General features: G+C 59.3%; 1 protein-coding gene across 6 annotated transcripts in view; it reads left to right on the top strand.

Annotated features, from left to right (window-relative positions):
- Window positions 1–8,194: 8,194 nt before the first annotated feature.
- The window catches only part of NFIX (nuclear factor I X), a 93,901-nt gene continuing 88,402 nt past the window's right edge, over window positions 8,195–13,693 (top strand). For 5 of the 6 annotated variants that reach the window (XM_086408938.1, XM_086408935.1, XM_086408926.1 and 2 more), the window contains exon 1: window positions 8,400–8,563. In XM_086408938.1, coding sequence (XP_086265064.1) covers window positions 8,537–8,563 — 27 coding nt within the window. In that variant the 5' untranslated portion in view covers window positions 8,400–8,536. Of the gene's footprint in view, window positions 8,564–13,693 lie in introns of all 6 variants that reach the window. The other variant, XM_086408933.1, reaches the window with a different exon arrangement.

Here is a 13,693-nt window from a genome sequence, read left to right as displayed (position 1 = left end):
ACCAGGGGACAGGGCACCCAGTCCATGGGTCAGATTGAGAAGAGATGTGTGCCTTGAGAAGGCCTGTGTGTGTCTGTGAAGGCGTCAATGAGTGCATATGTGAGGGTGCACTGTGTGTCTGGTGTGGGCGCACCCCAGACAGTGATCCCGTGGCATGTGAGCCTGTGTGGTGGTGTGGTCATGTGTTACTGAGACTGGCAGGGTCCTCATATGATGTACATTGATGGGGCTACATCTGTAACTCTGAGGGTCACTCTGGCGGTGTGGGGGTACTATCCCATGTCATATGGGTGTGTCTGGCTGGGACCATGATTGAGTCACTGGGAGTCTGTGTGTATATCTGTGGGTGTCACCGTGCCCATGAGGGTGTCTCGGGGTGTCTGGGGCAGTGTCCCTGACTTGGTCCCTGTGGCAATGATGTCTTCTCAGTTGGAGTGTGAAGACATGTAGAACAGAGGTGTGCCTTCTGAGAGGGTCTGACCAGGGAAGGCCTGTGGTCCAAAGGGGAGTGGAGAGGGGACCCAGGTGGGTGGGACCAGACACACTCAAAGTATTTCCTTCATTCCTTCCCTATCTCTGACCCTTGTCCTCCCTGGATCTCTGTATAGCAGTGTCTCTTCTCACCTCTTAGCATCTCTGACTTTGTCTACATGTCCTGGTTGCCAGGCAGAATGGGCTCCATGGGTACCAGCTGACTGGTCCTGTCTCCCACTCAAGCCCTTCATCTTCCATCTAGGTCTCCGGCTCTGCCTTCCTTTGGCTCCTTCCCTCTGTCCTTCCTTATTTGTGAGTTTCTCTTGCAGGTCTCTCCCATCTCTTTCTCCCTCTCTGCCTCTGACTCGGCTTCTAAGTGTCTTTCCCCATCTACAGCTCTGTCTGTCTCTCCCCATCTCTGTCTCTCCCCGTCTCTGCCGGCTCGAGTGGGTCCGGGTGGGTCCGGGACAGCCGGGCCTGGGCGCCGGGGCGAACAATGCCCCATTCACGCGGCCCGCCGGCGCCATGGCAACGCGCCCGCCCCGCCCTCCCTGCGCGCGGGCCGCTCGTGCCAAGAGGATGCCATGGTTACGTCAGGCGCGTGCCCGTACCGCGCGCTCGTGAAGGGGCCGGGCCAGCAGGGGGCGCCCGGAGGTAGCCTCTGCCTGGAGTCAGGAGGGGCCATCCTGCTTTAAGGGGACTTCAGCCACTCAGTGCCTCAGTTTCCCCTTCTGTAAAACGTCAGGGGTGGGCAGAGTGAGATCCTGTGTATCTGTGTGTGTGTTTTCATGCCTATGTGTGATGGTGTCTGCGTAGTTTGGGTGTGATAGCAGTCTTGTGACAGTGTGCCCCTGTGTTTGCATGCCTGGAGTGTGTGTGTGTGTGTGTGTGTGGTGGGTGTCTGTGGGTTGGATGTGAATGTGTGCTTGTGAATTCATGTGACAGTGTGTGTCCATGTCTGTATGCCTGGTGTGTGTGTGTGTGGTGCAAGTGTCTGGTGTGGGCGTGATTATGTGTTTGTGCATTCATGTGATAGTCTGTGTACCTGTGTTTGCATGCCGAGTGTGTGTGTGTGTGTGTGTGTGTGCATGCGTGCACATGTGTGTGTGATGGCGGATGACCCTGTTGTGGGGTGTAGTTGTGAGTTTGTGTGATGCTTGTTTGTGTGTCTAGGGGTCCAGCTTCACAAACATATGTGCTCACGTGTGTAACTGGGTGTGGGTTCCAAGAACTGCTGGGGCTCGACTGAGCCCCCCTCACCTAAGAGCCTCCTGGCATGGAAGGGGGTGCCCAGCTGCCTGGGACCTCCGACTCCTCACAGGTTTCAGGAGAGCCCCAGCTGATGAATATTCATAAGGTGGGGGGCTGGCACCCACCGCCTACAGCTGCGTGTCCATTAGACCCCCTGCTCTCCAGGCTCCAACTGCAGTGGGTAGAGGAGAGTAGCTGTAAGAATACCTGTAAGCAATTCCAGAGTGGCCTGTACCTTCTGGTGACCTGCTCTGTGACAATCAGGGTGTGCTGTGGAGTTATTGGAGTAACTGGTTGAGTTCAAACATTGCTCCAGGGGCAGCTGCATGCCACACCCTGGGGCTGAAGTGATCAGATTGGCTTCCCCTTCTTGTGACTGTGTGGCCACGTGGCTAGCACAGCTGCAGGGGCACCGGGACCGAGTATGCAAGTGCGCCCCTGCTGGTCAACGTGATGCTGACACAGGGTGGGGGTCAATGTGTCAGGGTCAGTGTGAGGAGGTGTGAGACGGTGTGGTTGAAGGCATGTGTGACCAGCATCATTGAGGCTGTGACGGTATTTCTGTGGGTGACAGCGTGGGCTGAGGGTGTGACAGGCAGTGTTGCTGGCTGAAGGTGTGACAGTGCAGTGCTGTGTGTGGTTGAAGGTGTGACGGTGTGGTTGTGTGTGCCAGCATGTGCGACGGTGTGGTTGTGTGTGACAGTGTGGCTGACGATGAGACAGTGGCGGCTGTGTGTGGCTGGGTGATAGAAGGTGTGACGGTGACACTCTGTGTGTGATGACATGAGACAAGGGCCTATGATGGCCCCACCCCCACCCCTAGGCAGCACAGGGAGCCCAGTTGCAGTGTCACACACAGAGAGATACGGTCACATCCTGTGGCATCTCACCTTGGTGCCGCAGTGAGTGGCCCTGTGGCATGGGACTGGCAGCTGCCCGGCTTGGGGACATATGTGGACCTGAGGCAGGGGACACTTGGAGATCCAGGGCCAGCTGGGGCCCTGCCTGGTTCCACTGACTTCCCTCTGCAGGCTGGCTTTGGGAAATGGCCTCTAAATGTGGAGGGGATGAGGGTGAAGAGGGCTCCTCCAGTCTGAAGGACTCCAGCCTGGGCCCTGGCATGGCCCAGGGACTGGGTGGCTGAGTGGCCCCTGACGCTTGGCCAGGGACATGGTGTGGCTGGCCTCACCACCCCCCCGTCCCGGTACCCACACCCTGGTCGGCTGGGCGGTGGCGGCATACAGAGGCCCCATTCAGGAGCCAGGGCCAGGTTTCCAGGACGGGTGGGGTGGGTCTCCAGCCGGCTGCAAATGAAACGTTTCCCCAGCTCTTTCCTTGCCTCCAGATGAGCGCTTGCCACCGGAAGCCCTGCCGCCTGCTTGTCCTCGGCCTGGTAGGGGCTGCACTGCTGGGGCACGTGTGAGTGTGTGTCTACGGGACCTTGTATGCAGCTGAGGGCCAGCCTGAGCGTCCCCATGTGTGATCTGGGGGTGCCTATGTATGTCTCTGGGTGTCAGTGTGTGATCTAACTGTGTGTGACCAGGGCTGCTCTTGTGTATGTGTGTCCCTGTGTATGCCATCTGTATGTCTCTGTGTGACTTTGTGTGTGCCACATCTATGGATGATTTTGAGAGCATCAGTGTATGCTCAAAAGGTCTGTAAGACTGTGTGTCATTGTGTGACTTTGTGTGGCCTTGTGTATGCATAACCAGGCTCAGCAGGTGATGCTGGGAGTTTGTATAACCCTGTCTGATTGTGTCTCTGTGGGTCAGTGTATGTCTGCATCTCTAGGGAGGGTGTCGATGTGAGGGTGAGGGTCTTTGTGTGTGACTGGAGTGTTACTGGTGTCACTCTGTGGGATGGCTCTGGGGAGGTCTGTGTGGGGTTCTCTCTGGGGCTGTGTGTGTGCTTGTGTGTCTGTGGACTAAGGGTGTGCGCCAGCATCTCTGGTGTGATCCTGTGTCTGTGTGATTATAGCATTTATATGACCCCTTCAGAAGAGGAGGAGGGTTGGTATTTTAGTGTGTCTGGGTATGCCTGTATATGTCTTTGTGATTTTGTGCCTGTGGACTGTAGGAATCTGGTGTGTGTGTGTGTGTGTGTGTGTGTGTGTGTGTGACATGGATGCAGGTGCCTGGCCAGGGGCACCTTGGCAGCAGGACCTGTGATTCTGCAGTCCCCAACAGGGGTTCCCAGCCCACAGAGGGGGCAGCGAGCACAAGGCTGGGACCCCAGGCCTGGGCACAGACCATGCCCTCCAGGCTGGGCAAGGAAGACATAAAGCCCTCTTAAAGAGTGGGGATCCCCAGTCCTGACGGGAGGGCCTAGAGCACCACCCCCGCCCCCCGACCCTAGCAGCATCTGCAGCCTGGCTCTTTACTGATCCTATTGCCAGATGTTCGTTGTCCTCTCTGGAGGGCCTGCCCACCTGCCCACCGAGCCCAGCCACGCCTAAGCCCACCTTTGGTGGCCCAGGACCTGGCTGCTGGAGGCTAGATGTTTCAGCCCCCAGCATCCTGGCCAGGGAGTGCCATAGGCCTAGCGCCTGCTCCTCCCCCCTCCTCCTCTCCCCACACACCTGCATTTCAAGAACACACCTGCTGCCAGCTGCAGCCAGGTGGGCAGCCCCGGCAGGGAGGAATGTGGGGGATTCCAGCTGTGGCATTCCAGCTGTGCCCAGCCCCCTGGCAGCACCCTCCTCCCCTGCGAGTTCTTGAAAGCCAGGTGTGGTCCTAAGACCTGGGCTCTGCAGGGGAGAGGGGTAGGGGGAAGGGAGGCTCCCCCACCACTGTGTCCTTCAGCCTCTCTGCAAAAATCCTCCCAGCTGACAGCTGTGGAGGGGGGAGCAGAGTGGATGTGTGTGTGCACAGAGGGGGGGCGTGTTGTGTGTATGGGAGTAAATGTGTGGAGAGAATTCTGAGTGTGGATCTGTGCGTGAATATGGGGACGAATGTTCTGTTTGTGTGAACATGTGTGAGTGTGAAAGGAAGAGTGTGTATGTGTGCTCATGGGAAAGGTGTTGTGCTGTGAGGGGGTGTGTGAATAGAAGAATGGCTGTTGTGTGTGTGTATGGACGTTGTGTGTGTGTACACATGGCATACATGTATGAAGTGGGTATGAGATGCTGGTTGCAGCAGAGCCCAGATGTAGGACCAGGAGGGTGAGGAGGGAGTGGGCACAGCTTTTAGAACAGGGCTGGGAGGATGGGCCGCCAGGTAGGGAGAGGCCTGAGCCAAAGGTGCCTGAACTTCTGAGGGGTTACCGTTTCATGGCTATTTGCAGAGGAGCAAGGAGGGTCCCTGGTGGCTCAGACGGTAAAGAATCTGCTTGCAATGTGGGAGACCTGGGTTCCATACCTGGGTAGGGAAGATCCCCTGGAGAAGGGAAAGGCTATACACTCCAGTATCCTTGCCTGGAGAATCCCGTGGACAGAGGAACCTGGCAGGCTACAGCCCATGGGGTGGCAAAGAGTCAGACATGACTGAGTGACTAACACTTTTGCACTACAAGGAGGCCCCCCTAGCTGTGTGGGGGGTCTCCCCAAGCTTCGAGTTATATTAAATATCCCAGACACTCCCAAACCCTTCAACCATTTCTTCCCCCCTCCCCAAAACCTTCCCGCCCCCTCCACCAGCCCAGAGGCCCACACTGCTCTGGTGTCCCCTTCACTCAGGCCCCGTTATCCCCAAAATCTATTCTCTGATTCTCCCCTAAGTCATCTAAGTCCCACCTTGGTCCCCCCAAACCCCTCCTGGACCTACAGATCCCTAGCTCCTTCTCCTAGCCAGTCCCAGCCTCTCTTGGGCCTCCTCAAAGGCCCCCAGACCCGTCCCGCCCCCACCATTTCCTGCTCTCCTCCCCTCCCCCTCTCTCCACCCCTTAGCCTATCCCCCACATCCTTTCCTGAGCCATCCAGGCCCCCGGCCTCCATGATCCCCAAATCCCCTTTCTGCCCCTCCCCTCAGCCTCGCAGAGCCCCCAGGCCCTCCCGCAACTTCTCTTCCATCCCCCATGTGGCCCCGCCCCTTCTCCTTGGCTCCCGACCCCGCCTCCAGTGCCTCCTCCCCCACTCCCTCCTGCTGCAGCGGTGGCGGCGGCGGCGAGGCAGCAGCGGCAGCCCTGAAACTTTAAACGGTGTTAAAAGTTTCTGTTTACGAGAAGCCCTTGAATTTTTAAGGACGTATCGATTCCCTTTGCCGCGGCCTTGCATCGGCTGCGGCTGCGATGCTGAGCGGGAAGGCCGGGTCAGATGGGTGGGACCCTGGGATATAGCCCCCCCAAGAACGGCAGTGACAGACACACGTAACCAGGCACATCCTCAGGCACACAGAGACCTCCCCCGCCCCACGCGTCGCGCGCACACACACCTAGTCATACTCACCAACACAGCCTGATACACACAGCCCCACTCTCTGAAAAGACCCAGAGCCCTGGCTGTGTGACACACACAGGCACCTGTGTACACACACTGGTACACACAGATCTTCATCACGGCCCCAGATCCACAGGGACCCCGCAGAGAGAAACACATTTCTAGGGACACCCATTTATTCTTTCTGCCACACAGCTCCTTATACAGACAGACTAACTGGGTACACATGCTCTGGGACACACAGAGAGACCCATGTCCATACCACACAGACACAAGCTTGTTACGTTCACTGACACTTTCTGATAGAGGCTCAGAGTTGGTGCACATACTGGGGTCAGCTCAAAACACACACACGGTGGCACCCTCACCACCAGCATTTCCTGTCAAAGAGCAGACCCTCCATATACCTGACTCCAACTAGACTGTCAGCGCACCCAAGGCACGATCTTTTGTCTTGCTCCTTACTATGTCCCCAGCGCTAGGCACAGAGCCTGGCAGACACTCGCCTCTGACTCATAGACACCCCCAGGACACAGCCAGACCTGCACTGCTACTTCACCACACTGGTCCATTCAGAGACTCCTGGATAGACATACGCTGACCTGCCATCTCCTTTTCCCCCAGAGGACAACCAGACCCACCCAGACTCCTGAGAGGCAACGCTGGCCACCTTGCCTCAATGATGCAATGTGACCGGAAACATACGCCCTCAGGTATATGTTCACCCCACACGGACACACACACACACACACACACACACACACACCTGGGCATCGACATGCTTCCAGCAGACAATGCATAGCTGAGAATTGCCACAGCTTCTTGGCCCAGGAGGGTGAGAAGGTGCTGGCAGCAGGAGGGAGCTTTGTTTGGGCAGGAGCTGCCTGGGGGCTGCAGGCACTGCCTTCCCACCCACCCTGGGGGTCATTCAAGGGCTCCCCCTGCCCCCATGCCAGGATCCCCAGCACCAACCTTCCCCCCATTCCTTTCTGATCCGGATATGGGGGATCACGGGCCTGCACGAGGGGATGGAGCCTCACTAGGGAGTGTGAGTACTGTACCTGAGGCCTCCATGTCCATTTCTGTCCCTGATGGTTGGGACATGTGACCCTTGGAAGATTTGTGTATGTACATGAGCAGGTTCAAGGACAAGTGTGTGTGTGTGAGGGGAGGGGTCTGGGTGTTTGTGTGTGATACTTGTGTGCATCTGGGCATCAGGGGTGTGGTGTGTGTGCCTGTGTGTCGCTGTGACTGCCGCTGTCACTTTGTAGCAGTGCTTTCCCTGTGTTTGGCATGTATGTCCTGGTGTCTGATGGTGTGTCTTTGTGTGACAATGTGTTAGTATATCTTCATAACTGCCAAGATGGTTTTCTGGTGCAACTTTGTGTGTGTGTGTTGCAGGTGCATTCTGGGTGTCTGTGTATAGCAGTTGTGTGTCTGGAGTGTGTGAGGATGTGGTTGTATGATCATGCCAGTGTCAGTGTACCAGGATGAACCTATATGCATCAACCTGCACTGATGTGTGTCTTGGTGGTATCAGTGTGTATCCATTGAGGTCGTATTGGAGTGTGTCCACCTGTACTGGGGAGTCTAAACATGATTTGTTGTTGAAATGCATGTGTGTGGGCATCATCGTGTGATGGTGGGCCCGGTGTGCATGTCAGTGCGTGCATCGTAGGTTGCTTTCCTAGTCTTGTGTATGTGTGTGCCTGTGTGTCAGTGCATGTGTGTGGATTGTGTGTCCATGCTGCGTGTGTAGGTGTCTGCGTGTGCTTTGTCGGAATGTGGAACGTGTGGCAATGAGTTCTGTACGTGACATGTATGGAGAGGTCCGAGCCTCACTGCGTGTCAGCGTGTGTCTGCTTTGGAACGCCAGCCAGCACGTGTCGGGGTGGCCGCGTCGGTGTGCGCCCCCGCGCGCGCGTGTCTGCGTGTGTGTGTGTGCATGTGTGCGTGCATGTGTGTGTGTATGTGTGTGCGCGCCGGCCGTCGCTCCCCCGCCCTGCCCGCCCCTCCCCGCGCCCCTCCTCCCGCCCGCGCCGCCCGCCCGCTCCCTCTCCCCGGAGTGCGCCGCTTCCAAACTTTGTCTAAACTTTCACTTTCACAGCGCGGCGGCGGCGGCGGCGGCGGCGGCGGCGGGCGAGGGTGACCGGCCGAGCGGCGGCGGCATGGAGTAGACGCGCGGCGGCGGCGGCGGCGGCGGACGCGAGAGGCAGCGGCGAGCGCGGCGGCGGCGGCGGCCCCGGAGCCGGCGGGGCCGAGCCTGCGAGCGGCGAGCGCGGAGCGGCGCCGGGCCGAGCGCGGGGCCGCGGGCCGGGCGGGCGCAGCGCGGCGGAGGCCGGAGGAGCCGAGCCGGAGCCGGAGCCCGAGCGCGGCCGCCGCCTGCCGGGCCTCCCCTCGCCGCGGCCGGCCGCCGCGCTCCCGCCCGGGCGTCCAGCTATGTACTCCCCGTACTGCCTCACCCAGGTACCGGCCGCCGCCCCCGCGCGACCCGGGAGGGGAGCGGGCGCAGGAGGCCGGCCGGCGGCGCGGGCGGGAGGGCGGAGGGGGAGCTCGGCGGCTGGGGGGAGTGAGCCCGCGGGTGGCCGAGGGGTGCAAGCCGGGCGATGGGGAGTCCGGGCACGCGTCTGGACGCCCCGGTGCGCGTGCGACCCTGGCCCAGGGGCAGACTCCTATTGGGGTTCCGGGGGTGGCTGGCTGCGTGCGTGGCGCTGCCCCTGGAGCGCGGAGCCGGAGTGCGTGTGTGTGAGTGTGTGTGTGTATGTGTGTGTGCGCGCGCGCGCGCTCGACTGGGGTGCAGTGGGCAGCGGGACTCCCGCCGACCTGTGGGCGACTGTGGCGTGCACCCGGACAGCGTGGCCGCTGGCAGTGTTTGCGGGGTGACAGAGTAGCAGGGGGTGGTCCTCAGGGCGCCTTGCGGGGACTGGGGCTGGCGGCGTTCCCTAGGGCGGGCGCAGCGGTTCCGGAGGGTGGCAGCGGCCGGCGTGCGTGGCGATGGCCCCTGCATGCTGCCGGGGTGCCCGGGGCGGGCCAAGCGGCCCGGGCGTCTCCCCAAAGTCTTTGTTCAGGCCTCACATGGGAGCGGGGCTAAGAAAATGGCGGGGCTCCCAAATTTCTGTGGGGCAGGGGAGGGGAGGGAGGGACGGGCCGGCTGCCAGCCCAGGCCGCGCCTCTTCGCCGACCCTGGACGCCGCAGTCGCGCCCCCCCACCCCGAAAAAAAAAAAAAAACTTTCCTTAGCGCAAACTTTCCGGCCCCGGCGACCCCGGCTGGCTGCCGCGCCGCGGACCAGGCGGGTCTGGGGAATCCCGTCCCGCTGCCTGGAGGCGGGAGGGGCGGGAAGGAGTCGCGGACAACTGCCGATCGTGCTGCGGCCACGCCGTCGAGTCAGCCGCCGGCGCTGTGCCGACCTTGGCGCGCTGCGAGAGCGCGTCCCGCCTCCAGCGAAGTTCCCAGCACCGTGCTCGGTGCAGGGCGAAGGAAGCCGGGGGGAGATGTCTGCCCTGCCAGCCCACCTTCCCTGGAGGTGGCTTCAGGCTGTGAGAGGGCACAGAAGATACCCAGAGCCCCACAGAGGCCCTGGTAGCACTGTCTCCTGGGCCATGCTATGGCTGGCAACCCAGACTCCGCAGAGGGACACCTCGGGGCCGCCTAGCTCTGCCTACCAGCAGAGCCTACGTTTGTGGGGAGGGGGCATCTCTAGGCCAAGTCTGGGGTACTAATTGTCCTCTCTGCCGATCTGAACCTTGCCAGCTGTGTGCCAAGTGTGCCCACGCTGGGGAATGGGAGTCCACGTGAAGATGGCTGCAATGCGGGTGTGGTTTGTGGCAAGGGGCTAGAGGGTATGTCAGGGGTTTGTGCCGGCCCCCCTCCCAACAAACAGACTGCTTGTATCCACAGATGTGTGTGTGTGTGTGTGTGGTATGTAAGTGTCAGTCTCAGGGTCTGCATGTGGCCTTGTGGGTCAGGCATGGGCAGCCCTGCGTGGTATGGACATGTGTGTGGCCAGGAGCGAGGGTTTTCCTGTACAGAAGCAGGTGTGAGTACATGTTAGTGAGGTGCATATGCACACATGTGTGTCATAGTATGTATGCAGGTGTGAGCAAGCACTCTGGCCTTGATGGCACTGTGGGGGGCCCCCACACCCACCATCAGTCAGGGTGGCCTCTCTGACTGGCCGGCCACCCCATCTTAGGCCCCCCACACAATGACCCCTATACACCTAGCTGGGTGTGAGCTATGGCTGGCCAGTGTGGCTGGTATTTGGGGCCTAGTGGAATCAAGACCTCATGCTTGAGCGGCCCTTGGCCCACCAGCCCCCTGCTTAGCTCCCAGGCCTGCCCTCCTCCTTGGCCTGGGTGAGAAATTGGCTCCTCAGACATCACAGCACCCTGAGAAAGAAAACACCAGCTGGTACACTGGTGACAAGATGAGGGAGGGCTGGGGTAGCCCCCAGACTCAGGGCGATGGCCAGGCCTTGGCTCTCTGACACCCCAGAAAGGAGCAAGGGGTCAGCTCTGTGTGGCAGTCCTGAGTGTGGCAGGGCATCTGGGGAGAGAAAGGGGCATGGGCTCGCTGGATTGCGCTCCTCAGCTCTGGGCAGGCAGCTGCTGTTGACTGGTCAGCGGAGTCCAGCCTGCCCCTCCTGCCAGTCACATTTCTGGGAGCTAGTCTCTGTTTTTATAAATTGTTCTGCTTCCCTAGTTTGCTCTGCCAGTCTCGTCTTTCCCTGTATCTCTGTCTTTCTCTGCCCCTTTTCCGTCTCTCTCGCTGTCCTATATCTGTGACTGTCCCTGTCTTTCCCTGTCCCTCTCTGACTGGCCCCATCTCTGCTCTATCCTCCCCTCGAGTCTCAGACTCTGTCTCTCCCTGGCCTCGTTGTGTGTGTGTGTGTGTGTCTTTTTTTTTTTTTTCAAACTAGAATTGGCTTCGATTTTAAAGTCAATAAATGATTGAGCAGGAACGAGCTTGGAGCAGCGGGGCCCTGGCGGGGAAAGGCACTGTGGGCGAGGGGGAAGGGCGGGTGTGATGGTGCGGGGGGGAAAAATCTCCTGGTGGAAAAAGCGTCGAAATCCAGGGTGGCTGGGTGGGGTGCTTGCTGGGGCTGTTTGAGCCCACTGCAGCCATGGGCCTGAGTCCTTTGCTGAGGGGAATGGGGTAGATGGTAGGCCCCTCCACTCCTAACAAACAGAGCTGCACACCGGATGTGCACACACAGATACACCGCTGCTGCCGCCAAGATGAGGACACGAACGACGCATTTGTGCTGACGTCCAGACACACGGCCATGGACGGACGAACTTATGGACACAGAAAAAGGTGGACCTGTGTTCTCTCCCCACCAGCACACACACACACATATCAACACACACGGACCCGTTGATATAGGACATGTGTCTCTACATAAACTCACGGAGACACAGCGATACTGGCCAGACACCTTCGGATACAGGCTGACTCAAGTGTGTGTTCACCCCCACACTTGCTTACACAGACCTGATACAAGACACACACCTTGACACAGACATGAGGCTGTTGGCTTACCCGGGTGGGTACACAGACACGCATGTTCACCAATATTGTGTGCCACGCGGCCACAGGAGCAGTGAAATGTTCACATACCCTTATTTCCACACAACCACATACATACTCCCTCAAGAGAGGGTGATGGGCTGGGGCCCTCCTGATGTCCCCCTGCTCTCTCCCTGGGTCTCTGTGGCTACCTCTCTGTCCCTGTGAAGCTTCTCCTCCCCATCCTGATGCCAACACGAGACCCCCTTGTTATGGCAAATTTTCTCCCTGGCTCTGGCCCTGCCTGCTCAGCGCCCATTGCTGGGGGTGGGGGTGGGGGCGGGAGGCAAGTGTGGCGACTAGCTGGGACAGAGTATACCATGCTTGGGGCTAGGTTGAACTCAGATAGACAGAGTTCAGAGCTGAGGGCTCTGCTGGGTTAACACAGAGGGGACTGGAGCCAGGGGTCCCTGGCCCAGTCCAGAAGGTCTTATGTGAACTCAAGGGCTCCCAGGTGGAGCTGTAGGCGCAGAGGTTGAGTGTGAGACTTCGCCAGAGATAGCTCAGGGTTTGAGCTCAGGCTCTGCATCTTGTAATTCCACGACTGGAAGCACAGGATTTTCTTGGTCTGTGAAATGGGCAGTAAAAAGATAATTAAAAATATTTCAATGGGCAATGATGATATTGACTTCTCATGCTGAGATTAGGCTCAGGGCTGTGTCTGGCATGTACCGTGTGCTCAAGGAAAGGAATGATGGTCGTTTTGGTTATCACTGTTAGGCCAGCCGCAGGCCCTCCTAGCTGACGGCAGGCCACTCCAGAGTGATGGAGGGCAGGGTCAAGCACCTCCCAATCATAGAAATCCAAGTGGACTGCCTGTAGGAAGGAGGAAGCAAGAGAAGAGTTGGGAAGGAAAGAGGCCAGCTCATGGCCCAGCTGTTTTTCCTCAGATGGGCTACTGGAGGCCAAGTAGGCGGCAGGGGGTGGGAGGTGAGTGGGCAGGGCAGTGGGGGCGCGGGAGGGATGGATGGCAGGAGTTCAAGACAGGGAGAGGTGATAGTGGGGGTGAGGGAGGGGACAGAGAGAGAGCCAAGACCTGGGCTGCCCTGTGGGAACCAGATGGCATTCGTGGGGGGCTTCAGTTGCCCCTGGTCCTTTCCCTGACTTCGACCAAGCTGGCTTTGAGGCCAGGCTCTGAGGCCTTGGGCCAGAGTGTGCAAGGGTGTATACACGTGAGTCTTCAGATGTGAGTGGGTCAGAAAAACCTAGGAATCTGGGTGGGTCCTGGTGTTGACATCCTCGTGGCTCCAGAGTCATTTCTGTGTCTGCATCAGGGCATATCGTCACCTGGGCCCATCGTGGGGATGGGATGCCTGTGCGGGACCCTACGAGGGCACTTGACAGGGTCCAGTGGGCATTGTGGGGATGGGCAGGGGGCGGGCGTGCAGCTGTGGCTGGCAGCAAAGGCTCCCTGGTGGTCAGTGTCGGGCCACTGGCTTCCATTTCCAGCCCCCTGGGAGCCTGGCCTTTCTGGTCCCCTTGATTCCTGTCCTCTGCTCTTGAAGTGCAGGCACAGGGGGCGGGGGGGGGGTGTCTCACAATTTCCTCCAGCTGGACTGAGAGGCTGAGGAGGCCTGGACTCCCGTGCTTCCCTCCAGCACAGCGCTGAGGAGGGGGGTCCTGTCCCTCCTAGTGGCGGGGGGAGGGGAGAGAATGTAGTCTGTGCTTTCCTACCCCCAAACCCCTGGATGTAGAGGTGAAGGGACCAGGTAGGGGGACACCCCTGAGCAGCTCCCCAGAGTCTTCCGGATTCGCGTGTGTGTTCATCGGCATGGCGAGCCGCGGAGGACCGTTTCCCAGAAGGTGGCTGTGCGTGTCTGTGTGGCTCCCTTTTCGAGGGTCCCTGTGTCTCCGAGGGTGTGCCAGTGGATGCTGCCTGCTGTCTCTGAGAGTTATCCCCAGCTCCATCTCTGTGTATTGAGGTGACACCGAGGTAGGGGTGTCACCATGGGTGTCAGGATGCCGGATGTGGTCTTTGTGTCATAGTGCCACTACGGTACGTCACTAAACAAATCATCGATCGAAG

The sequence above is a fragment of the Bos grunniens genome, chromosome 7 (genome assembly GCF_055505025.1).
Source record: "Bos grunniens cultivar Pamir isolate PY7600 chromosome 7, Bosgru_T2T1.0, whole genome shotgun sequence".
Classification (NCBI taxonomy): domain Eukaryota; kingdom Metazoa; phylum Chordata; class Mammalia; order Artiodactyla; family Bovidae; genus Bos; species Bos grunniens.
This window is presented reverse-complemented; position numbering and strand designations above follow the sequence as displayed.